The sequence below is a fragment of the Leishmania martiniquensis genome, chromosome 21 (genome assembly GCF_017916325.1).
Source record: "Leishmania martiniquensis isolate LSCM1 chromosome 21, whole genome shotgun sequence".
Lineage (NCBI taxonomy): Eukaryota > Euglenozoa > Kinetoplastea > Trypanosomatida > Trypanosomatidae > Leishmania > Leishmania martiniquensis.
Genome location: NC_090156.1, coordinates 533,927 through 561,905, shown reverse-complemented (window position 1 = coordinate 561,905; position 27,979 = coordinate 533,927). Strand labels below are relative to the sequence as shown.

General features: G+C 61.5%; 7 protein-coding genes across 7 annotated transcripts; all 7 read left to right on the top strand.

The window, feature by feature from the left end:
• Window positions 1-985: 985 nt before the first annotated feature.
• LSCM1_04740 (uncharacterized protein) lies at window positions 986-4,060 on the top strand (the record flags this gene model as incomplete). The annotated part of the gene is made up of 1 exon (XM_067322234.1): window positions 986-4,060. The coding sequence occupies one exon, from the start codon at window positions 986-988 to the stop codon at window positions 4,058-4,060; it is 3,075 nt and encodes a 1,024-aa protein (XP_067179031.1).
• A 1,664-nt stretch (window positions 4,061-5,724) lies between these two features.
• LSCM1_04739 (uncharacterized protein) lies at window positions 5,725-6,894 on the top strand (the record flags this gene model as incomplete). Its single annotated transcript, XM_067322233.1, has 1 exon — window positions 5,725-6,894. The coding sequence occupies one exon, from the start codon at window positions 5,725-5,727 to the stop codon at window positions 6,892-6,894; it is 1,170 nt and encodes a 389-aa protein (XP_067179030.1).
• A 1,204-nt stretch (window positions 6,895-8,098) lies between these two features.
• On the top strand, window positions 8,099-12,859 carry LSCM1_04738 (uncharacterized protein; the record flags this gene model as incomplete). The annotated part of the gene is made up of 1 exon (XM_067322232.1): window positions 8,099-12,859. The coding sequence occupies one exon, from the start codon at window positions 8,099-8,101 to the stop codon at window positions 12,857-12,859; it is 4,761 nt and encodes a 1,586-aa protein (XP_067179029.1).
• A 1,461-nt stretch (window positions 12,860-14,320) lies between these two features.
• On the top strand, window positions 14,321-15,772 carry LSCM1_04737 (uncharacterized protein; the record flags this gene model as incomplete). Its single annotated transcript, XM_067322231.1, has 1 exon — window positions 14,321-15,772. One exon carries the CDS (start codon window positions 14,321-14,323, stop codon window positions 15,770-15,772), a length of 1,452 nt encoding a protein of 483 aa, XP_067179028.1.
• A 3,417-nt stretch (window positions 15,773-19,189) lies between these two features.
• LSCM1_04736 (uncharacterized protein) lies at window positions 19,190-23,995 on the top strand (the record flags this gene model as incomplete). Its single annotated transcript, XM_067322230.1, has 1 exon — window positions 19,190-23,995. One exon carries the CDS (start codon window positions 19,190-19,192, stop codon window positions 23,993-23,995), a length of 4,806 nt encoding a protein of 1,601 aa, XP_067179027.1.
• Window positions 23,996-25,379: 1,384 nt separating this feature from the next.
• Window positions 25,380-25,865, top strand: LSCM1_04735 (uncharacterized protein; the record flags this gene model as incomplete). The annotated part of the gene is made up of 1 exon (XM_067322229.1): window positions 25,380-25,865. The coding sequence occupies one exon, from the start codon at window positions 25,380-25,382 to the stop codon at window positions 25,863-25,865; it is 486 nt and encodes a 161-aa protein (XP_067179026.1).
• A 597-nt stretch (window positions 25,866-26,462) lies between these two features.
• LSCM1_04734 (uncharacterized protein) lies at window positions 26,463-27,539 on the top strand (the record flags this gene model as incomplete). Its single annotated transcript, XM_067322228.1, has 1 exon — window positions 26,463-27,539. The coding sequence occupies one exon, from the start codon at window positions 26,463-26,465 to the stop codon at window positions 27,537-27,539; it is 1,077 nt and encodes a 358-aa protein (XP_067179025.1).
• Between the last annotated feature and the right edge of the window lie 440 nt (window positions 27,540-27,979).

Genomic DNA, 27,979 nt, shown 5'->3' with positions numbered 1-27,979 from the left:
GCGAAAAAAAAAGAAGGAAAGGCGAGGGCATCGCCTGTTGCGTCAACTCTGGCCATCGAACCCCCCCCACACACACACAAGTACACACTATCACCACCACCACTCCTCCCACGCCCACGCCCAAACCGCTCAAGTGGAGGGTAGGGGAGAGTGGGGCGGTCATCTTCTCGCTGGTGCTCGTCGATTCCCTCCGCTGAGGGGAAGCAGATCGTAGACGCGTTGCGTGTGTCTGAGAGGGTGTGAGTGTGTGTGTGTGTGTGTGCAAGGCGGGAGGGTCGATAGCTGCATCCTTATAGAACCGAAGTGTAGGAGGATCGGAGACGGACAGTAACGGTACCGCTGTGCGTATGTGCTCTTCGCACTTCTCCTGTGTGTCGCGAACCCCCTCCCTCTGCCCCCTCCCCCATTCTCGCGTTTTTGAGTGGAAGTGCGTGGTAGCTCATCGTCGCTCCCCCTTTTCCCCTGGAGCTGTTGACTTACATCCTGTGGGCCCTGTCATGTATCCTGGCCTCATCTTGTTCGTGCGCACACCGCTCTTCTCCCCAGCCCCTTTTTTGCTGTGCTCTCTTTTCGTCCTTTCCCTCCCTTTTTTTTCTCGTCATCATTCGGTCAGGAATCTGTCGCGTACCGCCAACAACACGTCCAACATATCAGCCCCCTCCCCTTCCCACAAACAGCCTTCGGGCATCCTTATCCGTGCTCTCCCTCTCTCTCTTGCTTCAACGGCCGTTGGCGTTTACACTGCGCCGCTTCGCTCGTCTTGGTTTGCCCTCCGCAACCTCTCTCCTCGGTAAAAGCTGCGTGCGTGTGTCCTTGTGTACTTCTACGTGTGTGTGTGTGTGTGTGTGTGTGTGTGGCGACAGACTTGAGCTGTGAAAGAACACGGAAGCAACGGAGCAACATAGCAGAGGGGGTAGAGTGCGAGAACGAGCTCGCTGGGCGTATTCTGTGGAGGTGCAGTCGCAGGTAGAGTTGAGGGTGCGAAATGGAGGATCGAGGAAGAAGAGACGAGCCGCAGCGGAGTGCGAATGCCATGGAGCAGCCGGTGTCGGTGAAGGTGTCGCCGCCGACTCTGTTGGATATCAAAGCGGAGGTCTTACGCCCGAATCCGTCTCTCTTCGTCACCTCTTTCTCCACGCTGCTGACAGCGATCTTGCTGGGTCTGTGCTTCGTGATTGTGTCGATTCCGCCCTTTTACATTGCGAATGCGAGAGGGCGGCAGATTTATGTGGGGATGATGGTCCCCCTGCTCACTGTGATCGGCACGGTGCTGAGCCATTATTCTATACAACACCCACAGCGTAGGTTCAACGCAGCGTTAGCGCAGATCGTCAAGGAAATGGAGCATCACGCCACCTACTTGAGTACCGCAGTGGGCAACGTGGAGATGGAGTTGGAAACGCGAGGGGCGAGTCTGCGCATGGCTACCACGGCCGAATCGGCGCGCCTGTGCAGCTACCTAGCGACTCCGAGTGAGCCGGCGTTGCAGCGCCTTTCGAGTTCGGTGGCACCTGGTGGTGCAGCCGCAGCCATGCCTACGACGATCCCCGACGTTGGCGGCTCCGGCTTCCTCCGCGGCATTGACCGGCTCGAGGAGGAGCGAGATATGATCATCTCCACCGTTCACGTGGGAAAGGAGTGGCGGTGGCTCATCGGCCTCCTCGAGAAGCTGAACTTGCGGAGCTTGTCGGGGCCGACGAACCCCGTCATACATCATCAGCGCATCGCCGTGCGCGCTCTGATGATCAGTGTCGCGCGGGTGGAAAGAATGATCTTGTCGCTGTACTTCTCTTCGTTTGCGCTGCATTCGGTGAACACGCTTTCGCCAGTCAGCCTGGGGGAGCTTCCCGCCTCGCTGAGCATTGCAGCTAATAGCCCGGTCTCCGGCAACGCCGCAGGGGTGGGCTGGGGGCATGCGCAGGCGCGTACGACGCCACCGGCGTTACAGCCGCCGGCGCCGGACATGCCATCCATGCGGTTGCCTTCCCTGCAGCCGCCCGGCGGCGAGGTGGGCGATTCGCTGACGGAGAGCGTCTTCACGATTCCCAAGGAAACCCCAAACCAAAGCGGAGACGGCGCGGAAATGGGCGCCGCTGGAGAGGAGACGGCCTCACAGCTCACGTCGCTAGATACGAAGGGCTTCAACCTCGGCGGTGTCAAGTTGGTGCAGTTCCCTCCGCTGCTCAGCGGAAACAGAGCCGGCCGGGAGCCCCGACGGACGCACGCGAATGCGCGAGCGGAGCCGCCTGCGGCAGCTGCAGTGGCAGCGGCATCACCCTCCATAGCGCGGGCCTTGCACATGGACACCGACGCCCAATGGCCGGTCGAGAAGGAGAAGGCCGAGGAGAGGGCGCGGCAGCTGGGCCAAGTCTCCCCCAGCGAGCACAGCATGCGGTCCTTTGAGGGCACAAGCAGGGGCGCCGATGGAGATGGCCAAGGCGAGCCTAGCGGCGAGTTTACACCGCTGGCGGTGAGCGTTGGGGGGTACGCATCGGCCGGTAACCCATCTTACACACACACTGCGACCCTCTGCATTCAGAGTCGCACAATTGCTGTCGTAGGCAACGGGGAGGAAGAGGAGGTGGTCTTCTCACCGCGCTCGGGCGTCTCGACGCAGCAGCCGGTGCCGTCGGTCGCAGGCGGGAGGGACAACGGCGACAGTGTGACACGGAGTCGCATATCTACACCTCCAGCCGACGGAAACGGTACCAGGGCTTCACCGATGTCCTCTTCGCTCTCAAGAACGCCGGCGCCGGGTGCCACACATCGCAGACAGCCCGGCTCCGCCGTCGTCGCTTCCCCTTCTCTCACGCTGCAGCGTGGGTCGCGCTTCAAAGGAGACGAGAAGGACGTCTTCGCTACGGTGCTGATTCATGTGCTGAAGGGAAAATCAACGCGCTACTCTCGCCGTTACGGTGCAGTGGCGCACACCAGCTACGACGCTTCCGCGGACTGCCACTATTTTGTGAACGGCTCCGACACCTCGCTGATGCGCTTGTGTAGCTTCAGCCCCTTCACCATCTTCTACATCCCCAACCAGGGAGACCAGCGTGAAGGGTTGACGATTCTGGAGCAGAAACTGCTGCAGTTTGTCTACTGCCGCCCTGAGGAATCGGATGAGGGAGACAGTGTGTGCCATCCTTGGACGACGGACTTATCCTCCCTAGCGGTTCGCGGCACTGGACGAGGCAGCGAAGACGACGCGGCCGCATCCGCACCCGCTACAGAGATTCAGGCAGGCAGCTTAGCCGCCACCTTTCCGTGTGAGACGCCGAGCTCGCCTAACTGCATCCCGCACCGCACCCCCGTCTCGCCCTTTGCAGAGCACCGTGTGAGCTCCTTTATAGTTGCCATGCAGCTCCTCCAAGACCGCCCCATGCGCCTCGCCTTTCTGCCTGTCGCGATTGAACCAGCACAGCCCAAGGGTACGTCGCAGGTGCTGAATGGGGTGGCTCCACAATCCTCAACAACGCCGCGTCGTGCGAACGTCGCGTGCAGCCGCGAAGGCATGCACCGAGACCGCGACGGCAGCGTTTACAATCCTCAAGAAGGCACCACGCATTCCACATTAGAGGAGGCCCTTCAAGCACCGTCATCCACGATGGTGCCAGTGCTCGAGTGCGTGATCGACGACGTCCTCTGCATCTTGACAGAGATCGAGATCACTGTGGACTCCTCTTTCCAACGGCCATCCAAGTTGCTTCTTATTGGCGTCTCTCTCGAGGACGTGTCCGAGGAGGGCACCGAGCACGGTGAACTTGATGTGAACGAAGACAAAGGTCTGTCTCGCGGCTCGCAGTCGACTAGCACCGGGAGCCTAAGTCTTGACTTTGCCAGTGGGACGGTGCAGCCGACTGATGGTCACGACTTGCCGCGGCTGCGGGCAACCAAGGACGCGGAGGTGACTTTGGAAAGCCCTCACAAAGCCGCGGCTACAACGGCAGGACAGGCAAAGCTGAACGATGTGACGTCCAAAGCAGGACCGTCGCTCCCGAGGCACGAAAACGGTTCGCGGTGCACCCTCGGGCAGGAATTTCGTGAGGTTATTTATCTGGAGTGAAGGGACGGAGCGCGAGTTAGGAGGCCTCAGACGGCGGAGACTCCGTCGATGCATCAGTGCGCCTTCCTCGTATCCACCAGCGCTGCATCTCGCTCTATATGCATAGACACACACACACACACACGCACTCTTACTTGCACAGGCGCGTGTTGTGTGTGTGTGTACGTGCGTGCCCAGTCAACCTGCAAAGGTTTACCGCTGGTGAAGAAAGAATCGATGCCGCCATGAAAGCCAACACGAAGTCGGGGACGAAAGAGATTCGCGGCGTCGGCATTCTCGCCTGCACGAATGCGAAACGGAGTCACCACGTCGAGGACTGCTGGCCAGAGTGTTGTTCCCGTGCCGCTGGGGCACTCCCGCCGCGTTCCCTCTTCCCCTTTTTCCCTGCACTGGCTACAGGTTATGGAGAGGGAGGGGAGGGGGCACCACGTTGCCGTTGTTGACGTCTCCTCCCTTTCCCCTTCTCATGCACTCGTACATGAGCACACCACCGCGCACTGCGGCCTCGCATCCCATGAGAAAACTCCTTTCTTTGTGCGGCTGCATGCGCGCCTCATGATGGACAAGGCACTCGCACGCACCTCGGTGCGCGCCGTATCTGTGTGTGTATGTGTAGGGGTTGAGGGGAGGGAGGGGATCACGCAGCCGCTGCCCCCCCCCAATCTCTCTCTCCCTATTCCTACCAGATGCCTAGCCGCTCCTGGCGGCGACGCAGGCTCAAGCGCGTAGCAGAAGGGAGGGGGGAGAAAGCGATGCACAGAGACGGATGCCGACGGTCATGTCGTGCCTGCCACTGCGTCGGATCGGCTCTCGACCGAGCGCACGCATGGACAATCCTGATGCTGGGCATGATGCCAGCGCGCCTCGAGCGTGTCTCGCCCGGACCTCGGACTGTCGAGCGGCGTGGGGAGGCTGCGCCCCGCCCGAAGGGCTGCATGGCGTGGCGGCTGTGGTGAAGGGGCGTGCGAGGCGATCGGCGAGGCGGGTGTGCAGAGCTGAAGACGCGGGCCGTGCCCGGATGGCTGCGTTCGCCTTGCTCTGACGCGAGCCTGCTTGCTGCACTGCACTCTACGGGGGTGCGGCCTGTACGTTCGATTTGTGTCCGAAGGCCCTGTATCTATGGCCGCATGCGCCTGGAAGCGGAATGGTACCTCTCGGCCACCCGATCCCTCATCATCTGCCCTCGCGTCGCTCAATCGACTGTTTTTTTTCTCATCTCGCTTTCTGTGTGTGTATGCGTGCTCTCCATGTCCGCATCCACGGACGCCCTCCGCTCTATCCTTTCTGAAACGTCATCCTCTCATGCGTGCGGCACGTCGCATCTCGGTCGGGTGTATCACGCACGGCTCGCACCCCTGTTCGCTCCTCTCTGCACGTGCCTTCCCCGTGCCCTACTCCGTCCTCTTCGCGCGCATCCTTTTTCTCCATTGCTGAAGTTGGCCCCGAAGCACAATCGTTCGCGGGAACACCACGACAGGGCCGCCCTTACCTACGCCGATAAAAGCACGACGGATACGCTCTGCTTGAGGATTTGGTTGAGAGAAGAGAGGCAGCGACCATCTGGAAAGAGGCGGCTCGGTTCTCCTCTCGGGTCGCTCTTTCACTCGGCCAGGTGCGACGAGCGGGAAGCGTTACCCTTCACCCCTCCTCCACCTCCCTCACACATGGTTTCACTCGTCTCTGGGGCCCGACCTGTGTCTTCGCCCCTTCGTAGGGGTCCGTCGAGCGGTCCTTCCACCATTTCCTTACGAATGACAACGCTCGCGCTTGTCGTTCTCGTCGTCACTGTGCTGCACTCCTTTGGCGCCCCCCCAGGCGTGCAGGCATCCGCGACGCGTGCGCACTTCCGTTGCCTGCGACCCTTCTCGGCGACGGGCACATTTGCGAGCGTGGCCAAGGCGCGCCCTTCGCAGAACTGCGACCTGTTTTATTTCACCGTGGAGGACGCTGCAGCCGAGCTGAAGTGCGCATCACCGTCGCCCGCTACTGCGGTTGCTGCTGCTGCAGTAGCAGGCGAGACGTCCTGCAATGTGACGGTTCGCTGGTCGATGCGGCGCGCCCCCGATGCCGCGGCACGCCTGCAGCGACAGGTGGGTGCGGACAAGGACTACTTGATGCGTGGGGCGAGCACGACCTCGACTACATCGACGCCGGCCCCCGCCCCCTCATCAAACCCCTCTGCCGCTTACTTAGTCACAGAGGACGCGGACGTGTGGCGCTACGCCGTCTCGCTGAAAGCGAAGGGCGACTCCACCATCAACTACAAGGGCTTCCACAGTGGGGACGGGTACAGTCTTTGCTGCGATGCGCTGGAAGAGGCGGACTGCGTGTGGATGACGCCGCAGAGAGGCGATAACGACCTCGCGTGTGACGAAGACATCGGCGATGGGCCTGTGCCACAGCACAGTCGGATGCTGCGGAGTTGCCCTTTGCCTTTTCCCGCGCCCAGCGGCGTCGGCGCTGCCTTTGGCGCGTCATCGGGTGCTCGTGTGGCGCTGACAGATCTCGAGGACGAGGAGCGCAGTGGCCTCTTCCATGGCGTCGTCACGAAACCGCTACACCGTATTGTGGAGGGCCCGTGGGAGGTGATGGTGCAGATGTGGCGGCGGCGTCAGCGGATCCCGCGAGATGGTGCAGGGCCCTCGTCCTCCATTTTAACAGATGCAGCCATTGAGGCTGAGGTCCTCGGTCGCCTCGTGATTCCATTCACACTGAACATGGCCGAACTGCAGAAGAACGGCCGCATTACGCAGGCGCCGAGCATGGCGCTGACTGTTGAGGACGTCGTAGAGGTGGCAGGCGGGGAGGCCACCGGCGAAAGCGAGGACTTGTGATGCGCCTGGTGTCGACCCCCTGGTCGAATGGCGCAGGTGTGCGAGGGTGTTTCTCTGTGTGGGTGCCGGTGTGCGTCAGCTGAAAATATGGTGCCCATTCTGCTTCATGGATGCCAGCGGCAGCGGCTCGCACCCTTTGCGGTGTACACGTGCGCATGTATGTGCGCCCTTTTCCTCTCGTTGTCACTTCTGGAGCACGCAACGAAGGTAAAGTCAGGCGTGCGCACCGCCCCCTTGGGCGACGGAGGAAGCGACCCCCTCACTCTTTCACCTCTCCACCTCAGCAAAGATGAAGAAAAAAGTCACGGCATGCGCGAGATGCACAGAAGGCATACGCACAGAGAGGGAGAGAGAAATGTTTCTCTTCATCACCGTACCTCCCCACCGTCGTCCTCATGCCCATTGCTTGCGCGCGTATGTGACGCGGAGGTGCGCGGAAAGGCGACACTTTTTTTTCACGTGCGCGGCGTACGGGCCGTAGAGAGGGGGGGAAGGGGTGTGTGCTGATGGGTACCAGCGCAGCGTACAACAGACGTCCCGCTTGCGCGGTCTTTCTCAGCCTCCAGCGGCACTAACACTTGCCCATGTTTCCTTGCGCTTTCATCGTTACTTCTCTTCATCTCCTCCTCCTCCTCGCACACGCACTTGCCGCACCGCTGGCTCGCACATCTGCACCCCCTTCCGCCCTTCCACAGGTGCGCTGCGGCCATCGCGACATACGCACAACGGCATACATCTATTTTTCTTCTCCCTTTACATGCGTTTGTGTGCGTGTGTGTGTGTCATATCTCCTCCATCCCCCTCCCCTACTCGTTCACTTGAGTGCGCCACCCCCGTCCTCCTGCGGTGTGCTGCCTACCACTGCTGCTCGGCCTCATCATCGCCGCCTTCGCCTTCCCTCTTTCTCTCCCTCTCTCTGTCTCTGTCGCGCCTATCTTAGTGCGCCCCCTCTCCTTCAGTGTGTGAGACGTGTGCGTGTCGCTTCTCGGACGGCCACCTTCGTTCAGCATCGCTGCCGTCGCCCCCTCCCTCGTTTCCCTCTGCTATCCCCGTTCTCCGGTAGTGTTCGCACACCTCATCGCACCATCCTTGACACACGCCTGCGGATTGAGGAGAGCGGCAAGTAGGGAGGAGCCACGCTCCCGCGCCACCTGCACGTGTGCCCTTCCTCCCCCCTCTCACGCCATCCTGCACGCGTTTTCGGATGCACCACGCGGCATGTAAGGCAGCCGGCGTCGCTACAGTGACACCGGCGCCTGCACTTGGTGCGAACAAGAAGCACCACCTCAGTGACGGCAACTACGCCAAGAGCTACGGCCGCGCCAGCTATGAGAACCACAAGTCAAAGCACCCGCGCCCCTTGCAGCCTTCTCAGGAACCGCTCAAACAGGTCGAAACCAACGCTGCCGCAGTGCCGCGTGGCAGCGACCTGCCCCTCAGGCCCTCCGTTTCACGCGAGACAGGTGAGCGGGAGATGTCGCAGCCCTCATCGGCCTGCTACAGCGATGGCGAAGTGAAAGTGAGCCCACTCACAACGCCATCCCAGTCTTATGTACCGCTGCATCGGCGCGAACACCTCGGCGTTTGTGTCTGCGCATTACAGCAGGATGCCGCAACGGCAGAGGTGCTGCGTCACACATCCTCTCCATTACACGCACAGCAGCGGCATGCCGACCCAATCGTGTCCCCGGGACCTCTGCAACTCCCCCTTTCTGACGGCAGCGGTGGGGAGCTTCAAGAGCATGCCGCGGCCGGGAAGAACATGAACCTTAGCTCTGACGCGGCGCCGCCTCTTGGTGGTACCGAAGCCGCCTCGGCCACCGTTCCGCCGTTGGTGCCAAAGCCAGCGCCTTCAGCAGAAACGAAGCAGCGCACTGTGAACCCCACGGGCCCGTCGGCTAACTCTGCCCCCGCCGTCGTGACGGCCGCGAGCTTTCGGCGAACTGCCTCTGCACAAGCTCTTCAGCGCCAGCTCTCTTCGAACGGGGCAGCCCCTGCGCCGCGGCAACAGCCAACCTCATCGGCGGTCACGACTGGCGTCGGACGACGTGACGGTATCACGGGTGCCAGAGGTGCACCAAAGCGCAGCATCAGTGCAAAGGCGCGGCTGGCGGCGCTGACGACACGTAAGCAGCAACCGAATCTGTCGAGCGCTGCATCAGACGTGGTGGGGAGACGCCATTCTTCTACGTCAACCCCAGCAGCGGCGGTGCGGAAGCACTCGGCAGAGATGGACGCAGCGGTGCGGCACCAGCTGGATCAGATGAAGGCGGTGCTCGACTATGTGGCGGAGGTGACGACGGCGCTGAGCGAGCGGCGCCGGTGTGCGGCGCCACCGCACTCCACGAAAGAGTTCCGTGCCTCTGTGATCCCCTGTCGGCGCGGTGGCGGGACGAATGCTTCCTCAGAGGAGCTGGACGGAGGCGATCTCGACTCGCCGGACCCAACCGTGTGCGCTCGCGGTGGCGGCGACTCCGTCGCCCTTTTGCCCGACATCCACCAGGCGGCGGGCCGCCTCCTCAGCACCTTTACGAAGCTGGAATACGTCCACCTGCGGGAGGACGTGAATATGCCCCTTCTCGAGCGCGACGCGGTCGAGCACAGTGCGCAGCTGCTTCGACTCGTCGATGCGGTAGAGCGGCACCTGTCGCTGCACGAGTCCGTATTTATTCGTCAAGTGCTTGAAGAGCGCCGCCACGTCTTTGGCGCCATGCATCGGCTAGTGCGCTTCATCGTCCACATGACACATGAGGTGGTACTGCTCCGTGACTTGGCCCTGCAACACGATCTTGGCCAGATTCTGGAGGTGTGGGGGGGCTTCAGAGCGGGGGCCGAGGCCCAGTCCCGGGCTGCTGCAAGCGCCAACGACAGAGGTACGCCCGGCAACGATAAAGACGTCGCGGCGTCATCGTCGTCGCGGCCGCACTTCATCTTTCCCGTGCAGATGGTGGTGACCAGTCCGTTCCTTACGTGGCTGGAGGAGCGGTGGCTCCCGGTCATGCGGGAGTGGCGCAAGCTGGTTCTCGACGCATTGCACACTGCAAGCAGGGGCGACATTGATGGCGCGATTCGCCGCTCACGGCAGATAACGCTACGCATCGACGGCTTGGAGGAGATCCTGCGCCCCGGCGAAACGATCACGACGCTCCTTGATGACCAGGTGATACGGCCAATCGAGGCGCTCGCCAAAAAATTGGCGCTGAAGCGAGCGGCCATGACGACACTGCGGGAGGTGCTAGAGCGCGGCGAAGCCGCCGACGCCGTGCTGAGCGCGGCGGAGCTCTCTAAAGCGCTGAAAGCTGCCCAGGCTGTCGCGTCCGCCGCGCGTGGCGAACACGACAGCGGAAATGAGAAGTCGGCTCTGAGTCTCAGCGGGGACAAAGAGGACGCCGCCCTAATGCAGCGCGCAGAAAAGCTCCTCGCGCGTCTTCACGAGGCAGATGTGCTTCACCGCGCCAGCACGGCCGTGCTACAGCAGCCGGCGCCGGAACTGTCGGCCGTGCTGGATCACATCACGCGCGCGAACGAGCTTCTCCTTCTGTGGAGGCGCGCGCACGACGTGGTGGCAGCTGAGGCAGCCGTCGCTGTCGGTCGCGCAGCGCTGGACATGTACAGGCAGCGGCGACGCAGTGCGTGCTTCTCCGAAGGGATGAGTTCGAAGAGCTCCCTGCGCGGTGAGGCTGCTGCTGGCAGTGGCCTCACGCCAACACGTGCGAACAGCGGCTCTACTGGAGCACCGGTGCCGTGGATTGGCGACGGCTTCCCGGCACTCTTCGACGTGCGTAGCCTCTACGTCACCCACACATCTGGCGGCCCATGGCCACCCGGGCTCAGCGAGGCGTACATGGGACTTTGCGGTCTCTTCGCCACCCTGTACGCTAAGCGCCAGGCGCGGCGGGAGCTGGAGATGGCGCTAGCGCGGCCTGCCATGGATGACTGTGGGACTCGGCTCGCCGGCGGCCCTTCAGTGTCTCTGCAGGCGACGCCGCGCCGCTCCAGTTGCGACGCCCCCTCACCTGCAGACACTCTCCGGGTCAGCGAGGAAGGCACTAACGTGCTTGGCTGGAGCTTGACCGGCTCGACTGACGAGGCCGCGACGGCCCGAGCCAGTGATGGCAGCGCTTCACGGATGCCGAACACGCCCAAGGGTTCGAGCGCGGAGGAGCTACAGCGCTGCATCCAGCAGGCTGAGGAAGCGGGCGTCAGCGGGACCCTCGTTGAGGAGGCCCGCGCGCGGCTGCGCCGCTTGAACACACTGCGGCTCAAGATTCACTTCGACGCGCAGACACGCGTGTTGCCCGTCGCCGATGCATCGCAGGCCGCATTCCGCGACGTGTATCAGCAAATTCACGATGTCTGCCATGCGCAACTGCAGTCGCCGCCGCTGTCCGCGGGGACTGAGCGCCGGCTGCGCATTCGCTACGAGGACACCGACGGCGACTTCATCTCTCTCTTGGATCAGCAAGACTGGCACATGATGCTGAGTGAGTTGGCGCCGCACGGCTGCAGTGGGATCAAGATCGAGCTTTTTTGCGACTACCCGACAATGCCGAGCCTCATGGATAGCGGCACGGCTGCCGCCAGCGGTGATGGTGCGCAGCACACCGGTGTCGAATGGGAGCTGACCAGCGGCGGCTTTCAAACGGAGAGCGCGCCGGAGACCAGCGCACCAGGTGCGAGCGCTAACCCACACGGGCCCACCGCTGCCACGGCGGCCACAACTCCAGAGAAGCGGACGAATGTGTTTGAGCGCCTCGCGTCGGCGTCTAAAGTCTCTGCCGCAACGGCCAATGGGCCGCGCAAACCGCGGACGCTCCCGCACTCCCTCGAAACGTCGTCGCCGCAACGTGGGCCTCTCCAGCCGCGCGCTCGTGGCGCCGCAACTGCTGTCGGCTCTGGTGCCGTGCGCAGTGTGTCTCCGCAGAAGGGCGCCGCCGCCTCTCGCGCGGCTGCCGGTGGGGGTGCTCCGCACGGCAAGGACGCACCCTCCGCCGCCGCCGCAGGCGTGTCACCCCTGAAGACAGCGGCTCTGACAGCAGAGAACTTGCGGCGTAACCTGCTCGTGCCGCAGATGCCGCCCCGCCCGGAAGGCGAGGAATCGCCTGCCGCGGAAGAGTTGCGGCGATCAGGTGGGCAACCTTTGAGCGGTGGCATGGGGGCTGCGGCGCCTCCTGCAGGAACCGTAGCGGACGGCGATACATCAGTGAGCCTTCCGGTGGGGGCTTCAGCAGCTCGCGTTCACAGCGCGGCGACCGAAAGCACCGCAAACGGTGACGGGAAGCGGGAGGACAGCGTGGTGCACCTTGACCTCGACATGGCTCGACGCTGGGAGGTGATGAGCGACGACGAGCTGCAATTGCTCGAGCTGCAGACCCTTGCCTCCCTGTCGACTGTGCGCCCTGATCGGCGCACCGAGTTACCCGAGACCACGATCTCGGTGCAGCCGACAGAGCTGCCCTCGAAGGCCGAACCGCCACGCAACACGTTCACCGCGACTCACTGCTCCGGCAGAGCGGAAAAGAACTGGAATGGTGGCGGTGACGGCGCCAGCGAAGCAGTGAGCAACATCGGTGAGGTGAACAGAGCGTCGAAGAGGCGCCTCGCCGATTTGCCCTCTCGAGAGCCGCGCCGCTGGTCCACGGACGCGTTCTCGTTAGATGACGTCGAAACCGTCTGCAGCGAGCGATCACGCATGCCACGGCAGATGACTGAGCCGAAGGGGCCTACGTCTCTGCCGCCGCGCCCCGTCAATGCTGGCGTTGGCGCCGGCGCTCGCACCCCTGTACGCCTCCGTCGCGGTGCCCGCGGCACGCCGACCCGCCCTAACGCAGAGGCCGGCAACGATGACCGCGACGGTGACAAAGGGGACGGCGCCAACACGTCCGCCGAGCTCTTTGCGGAGATGCAGCGCATGCGCGAGGCGAACACTCGGGCCATGATACAGCGCAAGCCATCGTGGCACTGACGAGGATGTCTCAGGAATTGTCGTGGTCCGTGTGCTGGTATGCGGACGAGCACACGCCCACAATGCTGTGCGCGCGAACAATATGCCTTCCCTGTAATAGTAATGCTTATGTCACTGCGAGGTCTCTTTGTGCTGACGTGCGCACGGGCCATAGCGCATGCGCACGGCCTGTCCCTCTCCCCCCCCCACACACACACACACTTACACGCAGAGGCACCCGCCTCGGACTGTCCTCCCCACTTAAGCAGCGCCGGCTCCCATGACTTTTGTTTTCCTTTCTTTGGTACGCTTCGTGGTGGCGCTCACGAGCCTCTCTCCCCTCTCTGAAGCCTTAGATGGTCCGCTGCATACATACACACAAACAGGCAGGCGGACACAGAGACAGACAGAGGCGCGCATTCACGTGGCGCCCGAGTATTGCTCTTTCTCGTTTCGTCATCACTTCATTAGACCCTCACCCTCTCCTCTTTTTTCCCTTTCACGTCTCCGCAACTCTGTGCTCGTCTTTTTCGTTAATAGCAGCCTGCTTTCTCTTTCTCTTTCTCTCTGTATCCGTGAGGCACCTTTCTCGGGCGTCACGCGATTGCTTCCACAGCTGTGTGTGTGTGTGTATCGCGCACTCTATTTTTCGCATTTTCTTTGACTGTTCTCCCACCTTCATGCACGTAGTGGCGTACACTTCGCTTGTACGGCTGCCCGCCCTTCCCCCCTTCCGCACACCATGATCACGTCTCTGTCTCTCTCCCTCTCCCTGCCGATATATACAACGTTGTATCGCTTGTATACCTTTCATGAAGGACCGAGGTGCGCATGTGTGTGGGCATGTATGTGTGTGCCACCTCCCTTACGCGCCACCCTGCCTTTGTTATGGAGGTGACCCCTCCCATCCCATCCCTTCCATCCCATCGCTGGGAGGTACGCAGGCGACGGTGTAAAATAAACGGTGAGGAGGGCGAGATGTGGCTGCCTCAAGAGGAACGTTGCCGAGCGCAGAGCAAGCGGCGAGCAGATGGGAAAGAAGAGGAAAGCGCTCTGAAGTGCGGAAGCGGCGCTCTCTCAGTCCGTCTCTCTGGCCTCCCTCCCTCCCTCCCCCCTCCGCCGACACTCATGTGCGTACTCATAGGCGCACAGACGTGGGCGTTTGATGAGAAGCGCCCGCCATACGGGCAGCCGATCTGCACGCGGGTGCCTCAGCGTGCGGTGCATTTTACTCTCCTTCTTGTACTTCATCCATCCCCCCTCCCCTCCGCGCATTCCCACTTTGATGCTCCGCTATCGAGACAGTAGAGCGTCGTTAATCTTTGCTGATCGACATAGGCTGCCACATCTCGACCGAGACGCGGGTCTTGAACGCACACACACACACGATTACATTCATACATAACGGCACCGCTTGCAAGGCAGAGGGGCTTACCCGCACGAGCGCTTACAGAACTGGCAGCCCGTTGAGAAATTTAAGCGATGCCTGCCCTCTCTGCTGACGCCGCTGACACCGTCAGTCTCGTCCGTCAGCTGCAGCTCCTCGACGATAGCACCATCCGCCTGCTGGAGCAGCTCTTTACGAATCGGCTGGATGAGAAGCTTGTGACGTCACTCGTCAGTGGTCGTGAGGAAGCGCTGGCGATCGCGCTGTTCCGTCTGTGTACCGGCACCCACGCCGAGCACATCTTAGGATACGCCTTGCGCTTCTTGGCAGACCTCGTGTACGCCGACCACGAGATTGGCGTGCAGCTTGGCCGTGACGAGCTTCAGAAGCACTTCGGTGGCCACCCGGCTTCTCTGCTACTGCAAATCGTGTCGTCGCACAGCGAGTGTCTCGGCATCACGAACCCCGCGATCTATCTGGCCGCCACAGCCCTCCGCTACGGCAACTACGAGGGCAACGAAACTGCCTTTACAGACTTCTTCGCGCTGGCACGCCACACCTTCGCGCCAGAAACGCTGCAGGTGGCCGACGTTGAATTCACGGTGCAGGCCTGTGTGCAGCTGGCTCGCCGCAAGGACTTCCGCCCGCTGTTCTTCAAGGAGAACCTTGTCTCGTCCATCCCGCACCTCCTCACGGACATCGTGTCGAGCGACTCTGCCGGCATCATTCAAGTCATCTACGAGACACTTCTTCTTGGCTGGTTGCTGTCTTACGAGTACGAAGGGATTGTGCTGCTGGTGCGCGAGCGCATGATCCCGCAGCTGCACCGAGTTCTACAGCGAGTGCAGAAGGAGAAGTGTGTGCGCGTGACGCTCATGACGCTGCTGAACATGGTAGAGGCGGAGCGCAAGTACATGAACAAGCTGCTGAACCCCTCGTCAGAGGAGTGGGCCGACAGCAGGATTTATGTGCTGGGTCGCCTGCACCAGGGCGAGACGCCGGAGCAGAAGATCAGCACCTTCAAGAAAGGCCCCTCGCTGGTGGCTGAGATGGTTAGCGTGGGCATGATCAAGACGCTCTCACAGGTGTCCCGCCGGAAGTTTGGCGACGAGGACATCAACATGATGGTGGATCAACTGAACGCGGCTCTGGAGAAGTCGATGCAGGTGCTGACGAGCTTCTCGCAATATCGAGGCGAGGTGCTGAGTGGCGTGCTTGAGTGGACACCGGTGCACACAAGCACTAAGTTCTGGAAGGAAAAGGCGGTGAAGGTTGAGGACAATGGCTACGAGGTGCTCCTGGCGCTCGGGCAGGTGCTGCGTGAGTCGAAGAATGAGGTGACGCTGGCAGTCGGCTGCCACGACTTGGGCGAAATCGTCCGATACCATCCCGCTGGTCGAAACCTCCTCACCCTCGCTGCCATGTCGGGGGTGAAGGAGCGCGTGATGGCACTCATGTCGCACTCCAACGCAGAGGTGGCGAAGGAGGCCCTTCTGTGCACGCAGAAGATAATGGTGCAGCGCTGGGAGTACATGCAGACGGCCTGAGGGGGCGAACGCTGATGGCCGCGTATGGATCCTCGGGCCATGGTGTCCCTTGCGGCTTTGTTGGCCGCCTTTCCCTTGCGCCTCTCCTGATCGCTCTTCTCGATGACTCCAGGAGCTGCAGAGTAGTGGCTCGCGATGGCCGCAGGCTTTCATGCCGGCAATGAGATCAGTGCGTGCGCCTCCCTTCTCCTCCACTTCTTCTCCGCCTCGTGCTTTCCCTCTCGGCTCAGCGCTTTGAGTCGCTGTTGTCTCGCCTTGATGAGCGGGCGTTGAAGCCGTTAGCACATGTCGGACGCGTGGCGTGTATGCAGGCTGCTTTCTGTGTGTGCGGGGCTTATCGAAGTCAGCACTGCCCAACTCAGATGCGCGTGAACAGGCAGAGAAAGAAAGAAAAAGAGAAATTGGGGATGCTAAGAGGTTTGACATGGCATCGTGGGGTGAGTGATGGGAAAGTAGGGCATGACTGCTGTCTGTGTGCATGTGTCTAAGCTCTCAGTCGCAAGACAAAAAGAAATGGTTGTACGTGTGCCCTCTAACCACTGCGTGACGATGTCGGGAGCTGAATCTTCTTCACCTTTCACCCAATCGCCCCTTCCCCTCTTCACGCGTCCGTCATATAGCGCCGCACCGGCTATGTGACGGACGCGACCCTATCTGTGGCTGTTTATGTGTGTGTGTGTGTGTCTGTCTGTGTGTCTGTAGGCAAGCGCGGTTCCCTTTGTCTACCGCCTCCCCTCCTCTCCCCTCTATCGATTGCTGCGCGCGCGAACGATCCACTCACCCTCTTCTTGCGTTTCTCTTGTCTTTTTTGTCTATGCCCCCCACCCCCACCCCTCTTTCCTCTCCCCACACACGTCCGTGGCGCTGTGTGTGGTGTCATCTGGTGAGCAACGCCAAGAGGAACAAGGAAGCGGAGAAGCGATCAGACAGAAAACGTAAGGCATGCCGCGTCGACGAGTCTGTCGACGGGAGGGCGCAGCAGCGGCGTTTGTCGCGCGACCGTCTCTCTGTGGAAGCGTATGGGTCGGATAGAGAGGAGCAGGGATGGGGGGGAGGGGGTAGGTGGCTGCTGAGCTGCACCGGCCGATCACCCCTGGCCCTTCCTATCCGCAGCAGTAAGCCCTAGCGACGGTGTACAGCTCCTCCTCGTGTCATCTGCCGCCCCCCTTAGACCTTGGCCCCATGCGGGCACCGCCTCACCGATGCAGAAAGGGCGACAAGTACGACCTCGCCCTGTGAGCCCGAATACAGGCGCACCCATCCGCATCCACCCTGACGCCGTGTCCGCCTCTTCGGGGGTGCTCTCGAGAACACGAACCCCGCTTTTATCATCTCTTCACTCTGTATCTCATCACATGCACAGGTTTGTACGTCCGCGGGCTTCATCCATATTTGTGGAAAGAGCCGGCCCTCTATCGTCACCTCTCCTCTTCTTCACGAAGCAGCAAAGGGAGCGGGGAGAGGGAGGGGACGTGTAGACGCCGTCGTCACGGGCACAAAGTGGGAGGTGTGGAGTTGAGGTGCGCATACCGCCGTGCCAGTGAGCGCGGAGGGTAAGGAAGAGATCGCTTGGGATGTAATCCTGTCGAGCTCGGGTAGTCGATGGCGGCGCGAGGAAGAGGGGAGGAAGAGATGTGGAATCAGCTCGTCCGCCTGTGTTCATCTTCAGAGTGATCCCCTCCCTCGTCCTCCCAGGCCTTTCCACTCGCTGCACTTCTTCGCGTGCCTCGGCGATCTCCGTCGGCGACGAAGCGGACTCAGCCGCTATTTGGGGCCGCTACACGTTCGTCGGGCCTTCGAAATCCTCGCATGGGAAGACTGAAAAAGATGTGCCACTGCCCGTGCGCGAACAGGATGCGTGGAGGAACTTGCGCGCGCCCCGTCCTGTTGGCCCCCACCATAAGCTGCAGGCCTGTGGCTGCTGTTGTCGTTTACTGCGACTGCTGTCGCTGCCTCTGTTACCTTTGCCGCCGCCGCGTTTAACTAGTCTCTCTTCCCTTTCGTGAGCCCGCGTTCTGGGGCGGGACGGAGAACGACACACACACAAAAGGTTTCTCGTGGACGCCTTGACAAGGACAGCGTGGCCAGAGAACCGTTGTCGCGAGCAGCCCATTCACAAGCACGCACGTTTGCGTTCAGCGCAGGGTGCGTGTGGTGATCGCGCTGGCGTGCGACCGCACCGATTTCTTCCCGTCTACTTGCGTGCCCCTTCCCTTCTTGGTGAAGCGGACGCGTGTTCATGTGCCTGTGAGCAACAGGTGTGTGAAGGAGGGGATGGTCGTCGCAGTCAGGGAGCGGAGGGATGTATGGGGGAAGGCATGAGGACGAGGCTGGTGAACAGGCTGCTTTACGGTATCCTTCACGCGTCACGCACATGTGGGCTTCGCAAGCCGCCGCATGTAAGCCCGCACCTTGAGTGGGCTGCGTGCAGGCGGCAGGTGCAGAGGGCGGGAAGGGGGAGAGAGTAAAGGCGACAGAACTTCAAGTAGGAGGAGGTCGAGCGGTGTAGGGGTGTGAGGGGGGAAGGGAAGGGACGCGTGTCCGTTTTCAAATGTGTGGCTACGCGTCGCGTACCCCATCGCCCTGGATGCCCCCGGCCGATGTGTTGGTCCGGCCATTCCTCGCGTCGTGTGCAGCTCACTTTACCGAAGCCGCCGCTACCCCCCCCCAACACGCACACAAAGCGAAGTCGATAGCCAATGAAGAGTGAGAAAAGCAGAGCAGGGCGGATAAAATGCGGAGATGAACGAACGGGCGCTTCTGCAGACAGTTGACCAAAGGAAGGAAAGGCGCTCGCGCAAGGCTCTTGTCCCGCGGAGAGTGTGATGGTGCGCCGTGTGCGCAGAAACGCATGCTCGTGGCGTGTTATATAATATCTGTCATCCTACTCCCTCCTCCTCCTCCCTTTCTCTGCAGGCTTGTTTCACCGTATCGCCACGAACTCGCGTGTCGCCGCTCCCACCTTGAAGATAAGTGCTTTCCCGTCCCAGAGGCTGCCCTTATGCGGCATCCCGCAGCCACGCTACGTTGACGTCTCGCCCAGGAAAAGCCAACAAAGTGTGTCTGTGTGGAGGGGGGAGCAGCAAGGGAAAGGGACGCTAACATAGACATACACATACACGCATCTCGACACGCAAGGAGCCAGCGAGAGTGGAAGAAGCGAGACGGCATATATATATATATATATGCGTGCGTGCGTGTTGGAGAGTGGATAAAGCCTTATGGTCGGTGGCTGTTCTCGCACATCCCTTTATCGATCCGCCACGGACCCTATTTTGTTGCTGTTGCTATAGAGAAAGAGGGAGGGTGACACTTACACACACACACACACACATACGCAGAAGGGAAGAGGCAGTGGGCCAGAGGCGTCAGAGCGACAGCACGACGGCTCTTTGCGCAGCTATAGACACACACAAAATGCCGCCGAGGAAGGGAAATGCCCGCAAAACCGTCAGGGCAGCGGCGAAGCGGCCGGCCGACGATGAGACGGTGTCTGTGAAGAAGGAGCGCAGAGAGGATGAGGAAGCGGGTGACACCCGCGCAGAGGACGTGCGCGAGGCGGTGGTGGCAGAAACGCGGCAGCAGGAAGAAGCGTGTGAGCGAGAAGGCGATGAACTCGACGACGCCGTCAGGGGCAACGACGAAGCCGCGCCAGGGGCTCGCGAAGGCTCAGAAGAAGGTTCTGAGAACGATGCAGCTCATGAGGAAGGACACAATACCAAAGACGGCGGTGACAACGATGACAGCTCCTCGTCGTCGTCCGCGGCACGGCTGTCGACTTGCACGCCGCCATACTTCTCGTCGGCTCGGACGAGCGGGACGGAGCTGGAGCTCGCTCATCCGCCCATAGCCACCACGCATCTGGCGCATCGAGAAGGCGCCCGCAGTGACAATGACGGTGATACAGTGACGCCTCGCACCCGTCTTGTCATTCGCGATATTGACGTGGAGAACTTCAAGTCATACTACGGCACCCACCGCATCGGACCCTTCCACAAGACGTTCACGGCAGTGATCGGCCCGAACGGGTCTGGGAAGTCAAACGTTATTGACTCCATGCTCTTCGTCTTTGGTCGGAGCGCGAAGAAGATACGACTGGAGAAGCTGTCGGAAGTGATCCACAACTCTGCCGCTCATCCGAACCTGCTCTACGCATCCGTGACGGTGAACTTTGTCCGTCTGTCAGAGACCGCCGCCCAGGAGAAGGACTCGGAGCAGCGGCAGGAGGTTGCCGGCAGCGAGCTGAGCATCAAACGAGAGGTGTTCCGCTCCGGTGCGTCTCAGTATTACATTGACGGTGTCCGTCGCACACAGAAAGATGTTATGGAGTGCCTCATCGCCCAAGACGTCGACCTCGATCACAATCGCTTCCTCATCCTGCAAGGCGAGGTGGAACAAATCGCGCTCATGAAGCCGAAGGCCGAGAAAGAAGGCGAGGAGGGGCTGCTGGAGTACCTCGACGACCTCATCGGCACCAGTGAATTTGTGGGTCGAATCTCAGACATGACCGCCGCCGCGGAAACGGCGCAGCTGGCCCGGCTTGAGGCGCTGGACAGGGAGCGCAAGCTGAAAGCGGAGCGCGAGGCGCTAGACGAGGCGAAGAGCTCGACGCTGTCCTTTGTCACGAAGGATAACCAACTCCAGAAGACGCTCATCGTCATGTGCCAGCTGCGCATGCGGGGCATCGAGGAGAGGCTAGAGGAGCCGCGGCGGCTCTTGGCGGACATCGATGCGCGCATCCGATCGATGGCGGAAGAGGTCTCCCAGCGGCGGGAACAAAAGGCAAAGGTGGAGGAGGCGTTCGCCGCAGCGAAGAAGCACGTCGCCGAGGCGCAGCGAGCCCGCGACGCTGTCCGGACTCGCCGACAATCTGTCGAGGCGCACCTCGAGCAGGTCAAGTCTGGCGCGGACCAGGAGGAGAAGGCGCGCAAGAAAGTGGCCGACGAACTGCGCAAGGCAAAGGAGGAACTGCAGCGGGCGATTCTGCACCAGCAGGACGCCGAGCGCGAGGCGGCGATCCACCAACAGAACCGCAAAGAGGCAGCTGAGGGCGTCGCAAGGCTGCAGTTGGAGCACGAAATGCTGTCGGACGAGCTGCTGCCAAAGCTACGCCCCCTTCGCCAGCAGTTGGAGGAGAAGAAGGGGCAGCTTGCGCCGTACAAGCGCGCCGTGACGGAGGCCAAGGAGCAACTGCGCACCGTACAAAGCCGGCTAGGCGCGCTGGCAGATAACGCCGAGAAGAAGCAGCAGCAGGTGACAGACTTGGCGGCGTCGACAGCGCGCAACGAGGCCCGCGTGGCGGAGCTCAAGCGTCTTCTGCGGGATGCCGACCGCAAGGACCTGCAGGAGGAGGTGCTGCGGGTGCAGGACCAAATCAGCGAGAGCGCGCGCCGCAAGTACGCCATCCACAACACCATTGAAGAACGTAAGAACGCCTACCGCGACGGCGAGGCCGACGACCGCGCGATGGAATTTTTGCTGGCGCAGCGCTCCCTCAAGGGCTACTACGGCACGCTGCGCCAACTCGGCCGCATCGACGACCCGTACGACGTCGCAGCCGGGGTCGCCAGCAACGCGTGGGGCTTCCACGTCGTCGAAGACCGCCAGACAGCGATAGCGGCGTTGGAGCTGCTCAAGCAGAACAACATCGGCCGGGCAACGATGATGGTGGTGAGCGAGGTGGAGCGGGAGGTGGGGCCGCGAATGGCGAAGCCGTTCCAGTGTCCGAATCCAAAGGCACGCCGTCTCTTCGACCTTATTCACCCGACCAACCCCAAGTTCCGATCCGTCTTCTATCAGGCCGTGCGTGACACTCTTGTCGTGGAAACATTAACGGAGGCGCGCGAGACGGCTTTTGGCGGTGGCGCGCGCAGCGAGGTGGCCACCGGAGCTTCATCTTCCTCGACGGGGCGTGCATCACACCAGCAGCGGTATCGCGTTGTCACCGTCAAGGGCGAGCTAGTGGAGCCGAGCGGCACGATCACGGGCGGCGGGGCGGCACCGCGCGGTGCGAAGCTGAAGGCCGCTCGCTCACCGCAAGACAAGCAGTCCATCAAGGAAGACCTGCAGCGCCTGCAGCAGGAGTTGGTGCAGGCCGCTGAGGAGGAGCGTGCGCTGAACGTGCGGCTGCACCAACTGCACGAACAGGAGTCCCAGGTGTACCCAGAGAAGCTGCGCAAGCTGCGGCATGAGCTGAGCACCCTGGTCGCGAAGGTGGACGGAGATGCCGTGCGTCTTGCATCGTTACGCACCGAGCTCGCCCAGTCTGCGCAAGAGCAGGAAGGAAAGCGAGCACAGTGCGAGCAGGCTGTGGACGACTGCGAGGCAGTGCTGCAGAAGGCCGAGAAGGCCTATATCGCCCATCACGCCGAGGTGGAGGCTCTGGAGGCGGAGGTCGACGAGGCAGGAGGCGCGCGCTTCAAGACGGTGTCTGCGTCGCTCACGGCGCAGCAGGAGCGCGCGGACGCCGAGGAAGCGAGCTTGCGGGCGTGTCGTCGGCAAGCACAGAAGTACCGGGCCACGCAGGATCGCAAGACCGCTGACATCGCCGACTACGAGCAGCAGCTCAAGAAGCTGGAAGAGGAGGCGCAGGACAACGCCAAGGAGAAGGTGAGGGAGTGCGTGGAGGTGCTAGAGAGGCTCGTAAAGGAGCTGGGTGAAGCTGACGCGCGTTTGGCAAGTGCGCAGGCGGCCGCCGAGGAGGCCCGCGCCGCCGTGCCAGCGGCCAACGGCGCCGCGCTGAATGCCCAGAAAACGCTGGACGATGAGCAGCGCTACCGGCAGACGGAGGCGGCGAAGATTGCGGACGCGCTGCAGGAGTTGTCAAAGTTCCAGCAGAAAATTGAGGGCTGCGAGGAGAAGATCCGAGAGAACGCCGAGCTGTACGGCAAGGAGACGCTCGGGCAAGGCGACGCCGAGGATGCAGAAGACCAGGATACGGAGGTCGATGACGACAGCGAAGAGGATGACAATGCGGATGAGGGCGTAGCGGCGCATGGCCGGAAGCGTGTTCGCGCGCACTCTAGTCGAGGTAGCGGTGAGGCAGCGCTGCCAGCGTCATCAGCGCGCGGCATCTCTGCGGGCGTGCCGGTGCCGCCACCGTCGAAGCGAGCGCATGTCGAGCTGCGCAACATGACCTTCCGCCTCACCCCTGAGGAGCTAGACGGCTGCGACTATGACCGCTCAGTGCACCTCGCCAAAGCTCTTAGCGAGGAGACGAAGCGGCTGCACGGTGAAATTGACTTTCGCGCCGTTGCACTGTGGCGTGAGCGCGATGTCGCGCATCGTGAAGCGAAGGCCGCCTACGAGGCAAAGAAGCTCATCTCCGACGAGGCGGAACGCGCACTGCAGGCGCTCAAGGACTCGCGCCGTCAGGCCTTCATGCACGCCTTTGAGCACATCCGACAGCGACTGAAGGAGGTCTATCAGCTACTCACGCACGGCGGCGATGCCGACATGGAGTTGGTGGACGTGAACGACCCGTTCGAAGGCATCAACTTTGTGGTTCGCCCCCCAAAAAAGTCATGGAAGCAAATATCGAACCTCTCCGGCGGCGAGAAGACGCTGTCGAGCCTGGCCCTCATCTTCTCCCTCCACTACATCAAGCCCACGCCGATCTACGTGATGGACGAGATCGACGCGGCGCTGGACTTCCGAAATGTTTCCATTGTCGCCAATTACGTGCTGCGCCAGGCACGCGGGGCTCAGTTCATCATCATCTCCCTCCGCAACAACATGTTCGAGGAGGCCCACCAGCTCGTTGGGGTCTGCAAGGTGCAGGACGTTACCTCAACCCTCGTCTTGCTGCCGCGCAGCTTCCGGCGGCTGATAGGAAAACAACTCGCTGAGGCAGCAGAGGAGCAGCGCCGGCTATGCAGCGAGCGTCGTCGCCCTCGGCACCAACACATCGAAGCACGCGTCGCAGCGAATCCCGACGGCGACGACGTCGATGGCCAAACACGCAGTCCGCGCACCTCCATTGTTCATCAGTCACACACGCCGTCGAGCGGGGCAAGACCGACCGAAGGCGACGCGTCCCCTACGTCCGTCTCTTCATGGCCCCGCTCCTCTGGCGAAATTGACGCGCGAGCATCCCGCAAGGGCGTTCGTTTCAGCGACCTCGACAACGTGACATCGGCGGCACCTGAGGCAGGGCAGGCGCATGACGCCCCGCAGACGCCCACCTCTCACCGTGACAACCCCTCTCTTTATCTCACTCATTAAAGGGTGAGCAAGAGGCATTGCGCCGGTGTGTGTGTATCTGTGTCTGTGTGTGTGTGTCTGTGTGTGTGTGTGTATGTTTCATGAACGTTGCAGTGCTGCAAAGGGATGCGGGACAGCGGCGAGGCGCCAAAGTTAGGATCGGGAGGGAGAGGAAGAAACTGGAGGGCGGTAAACGAGGGGCGACCGTGGCGTCCATCTGCCGCGACGCACACCCATGCCTTATGTGTGCACAGCGGCGAGAGCGCCTTTCGTTTCTGTCGCTGTGCGACACCACGTAATGTTTCGCTAAAGGTGTACCTCTGTTCGTTGTCGGGTCGGCTTCCGCAAACGCCTCACTGAGCTTGCTTATCTTCGCTGCGCACGGCCGTGGCCCTCTGCGGCTGCCTGCGATGCACTCATTTTGCCTTCTTGTGTGTACCCGCTGACTCTCCCTGCCGTATTGCACGTGAGCTTAACTCCACCCCAGCTGGCCCCATCACACAGGCCCCCTTCGAACGGTGCAGTGCAGTCAAGAGCACACGTCAGAGCAACGCGGACGCAGCCGTTCGGGCACGGCCCGCGTCTCCAGTTCTGCACACCCGCCTCGCCCGTCGCCTCGCCGTGTACTCCTCGGGGCGGTGCTCAGCCTCCCTCCACAGAGAGCGGGGCGCAGGAACCCTCCCCACCTTCCCCCCTCCCCACACACACAAACAGAGACACCGCACGCGCTGAGAGGCGCGCGCCTGTGCCTCCCTTCCTCCCCGCCATCGCGGTCCTCAGTGGCCTTTTCCAGGCTCCTAGTGCAGCGTGGGAGGATGCGCAAGTCACCCAGCCAGTAGGCGAGGCCAGCCCGTTGAAGATCGGAGCGCGTGCATGGCGGGCGCTGCTGGGTCCTTTCGTTTCCTCTTGCTCGCTGCCGAAAGAAGCACTTGATAAGAAGCATCAGTCAAGTAGTTCGGGGCAAGAGAGCAGAAAAAGGGTGGAGGCGGGAGGGCTCAAAGTACTCTTCTCGCGTGCTTCTGGGGAGGGCGGAGGCTAAAAATGTGCCTAAGCGGCGCCATCCTGTGTGACGCTGTGGTGAGGTAACGTGCACCACCGATTTTTCTGCACGGGAGTGGGGGGCAAAAGTGACACAGTGAGACAGAGAGAGCGCTCTGTCTCTCTCCCTCTGTGTGCTTGTGCGTGTATGTGTGCACAGTGTCCTCTAAGCTGGTGGACTGTCTCTCTCTCTGTTCGCCTTCCTCACCCCACCTGCACGGAAGCGGCTGCAGGAACTCTACCCTGTGTCGTCTTACGCACGCGCGCGCGCCTACGTTTCCTCTCTTGTGCTGATTAGAGGAGCTCATCTTCTGCTCGTTGCCCATCTCGAAAAGTCCGTTTCATTCCTCCCCTGCCACAGCAAACAATGTCCCTCCCACGCTGGATCTCCCTGCGGCAGCAGCCCAGCCTTCCTCGCCGCCGCGCGCGCCTGCCTGCTGCGCTTCCTTCGATTCTGCCGCTGGCGGTGGCCGTCCTGCTGGCACTCTGCATCGCGGCATCACCGTTTGCTGAGGTGCATGCCAAAGACTGCATCACGCGAGCGTCCAGCTCTATGATAGCGTGGAAGTTTAATGAAGGCACTTTTATGTGTGACAACTGCATCGGTGTGGATATGCTGACTAGTAAAAATGTGGCGTTTCACCGCCGCTGGACGGAGTACGACAGTCACCACCACGCCGTTAACTCATTCGTTGAGGAGCACCGCGACGACAATCAGATAGTGCTTCATGACGAGAGTCGGGGCATTAGTATCTTACTGCGCCATCAAGTGAGTGGCATACGCACCGAAGGTGAGAAAGACTTCAATCAGCTCCACAGTGGTGGCTTTATCTCCGTAGTGGACTGTATCTGACTCCAGTAAAGGTGCCTGTGCCCGAGCAGCACCGCGATGGCAACTCCACAAAGGCGCTCATGACCCGGCGCTAACACGCACAGGGCGCCATTTCTGCTCGGCGAGAATACCGCGTGGAAGCGCCAGAGAGCTGGCGCATGAGTTGGGCCGCGCTACTGTGGATGTGCTTGCGTGTGGAAGTGGCGCGCTGTTGCTTTTGGTGCTCGTTTTTTGTCCTTGTAAATGCCGCCGATGTCGCTGTCCCATGTGAAGTGGTCGGCCGCTGCCACTGGGCCCCTCCCCCCACCTCGAAAGAAAAAAAAGGAATCAAAAGAGAAGAGTGGAGAAAATGTCACCATTGTGCTCCCTCTCTCTCCCGTCCTCCCTCCCTCTTCCTCGTCCTCGTCCTCGTCATTTCTTTTCTCGTGCTCTCATGCGCAGCGAGATGCGTGCGCGTCCCGTCATCTTTGAGGAACAGCGTTATCCGGCGGAGGAGAGTGATGTGCGCGTCCTCCGCTGAGCTCATGAATGATGCATCGCCACTCTGCTTCTCCACCCCTTTCACGCATTTTCGGCTTCCCCCATGCGCTTATTTCAAAGCGGCACACGCGCGAAGGTATGCGCTGTATCCGCGTCTTGTTGCATGGCAGGCTGTCGTACCCCGTAGGCACCGGGCGTCTCGCCCTCGGCACCGAGCTGCTGCCACTGCTCCCCTCCAACGAGATCTTCTACGACCCTCCAAAGCTGCGCTACCGGCTCGACGAGGACGGTTACCTCTATTTCAAGAATATCATACCGCGCGATGTGGTGAATGCCGCTCTCGACGACCTCGCCAATCAGATGCACGCCTGCGGGTACACGCTGGACGAGGACCGCACGCGTCAGGCGGAGCTGAACGGCTTCGCGATGGGGGTGCCGTACCCTTCCGCAAGCGGTGCCGAGCTGCCACCGCCGAACATCCATCACACCGATACGATTCGAAACGCAGTGGGCGGCACAAGTGTCATGGCGACGGTGCGCCAAGTCTTCGGCGGTGCCGTCAAGGTGGCGACCCTGCAGACGCTGCACCTTGGTGCTCCCGGCGAGGCCTTCGGCTTTCGCATGCCGAGCGTACTGATGAATCGCGGCACGAAACTTGCGCTTATCGCCTTAGTGCCGCTGCACGACACCCCGCTTCACATGGGCACACCGCTGCTGGTGCGCAGCAGCAACAGCCACAACACATACACGCAGCTGCGCAAGACGTACGGGCAGTGGGAGGTGGAGGGCGACTGTATCCGCGGGGACGGATGCTACACGGAGGATCCGGCGGAACTTTCGCCGCTCGGAAAGCTTCCAGGCAAGGATGCAGTGACCGGTGCCTCCATCATTGTGGACGTGAACCCGTTCGTGTCCTCCGCCCTGGAGGCGGGAGACCTGCTGCTGACTACCGTCTACACGATGCAGTCCTTCTTGACCAACCAGACAAACTGCTGGCGCCTCATGGCAGAGGCAGTCTGGTGCATGGAGGGCGACGACGTTGGGCTGGACCCGAGATACATGGGCAGCGACGCACCTGGGCTGGCGGCGTGGGTCGAGCGTCGTGAAGACCCGGCTGCGTACCCGAAGAGTTTGTTGGCCGCCAAGAAGGAGTGGGGCCTCGTGCCCGACTTGGCTACTGCCGCGACAGATGCAGCAGAGTCGTCGCCAGTCTGAGATGGCAGCTCCGCTCTCGCCGCTTAGCAAGAGGGTATGCGGTGTGATAGGGAGGCCTCTCTGCTGCTTCATCTATTGGTGCTGTCTAAACCTTAATTCGTGTGCAACGAGCCCTTCTCTGCGTGATTTGGAGGTAGCGGGGGTAGAGCAGGGAAAGGTGGGGTCGGACGTGTCTGCCACCCTCCTCACTCTCTGCCGCTTCGCAGCATGCTGCTCACACAGACGTGGCTGGCCTACGCACAACACATGATCAGTGGAGCGAAGACGGCGAAAGGGATCAATACGCCCGTGTTCCGGTCGCTTGCTGCCAGTGTGCACAGAGTCATGCATGCCCCCCATCGCCCCTTCCCCTTCGCACGATCGGCTATGATGTGTCGTTACATGAACATGCTCAGGCAGGTCGACATCCTTTTCAGCGGCGTCACTCCCGCTTCCTTCGA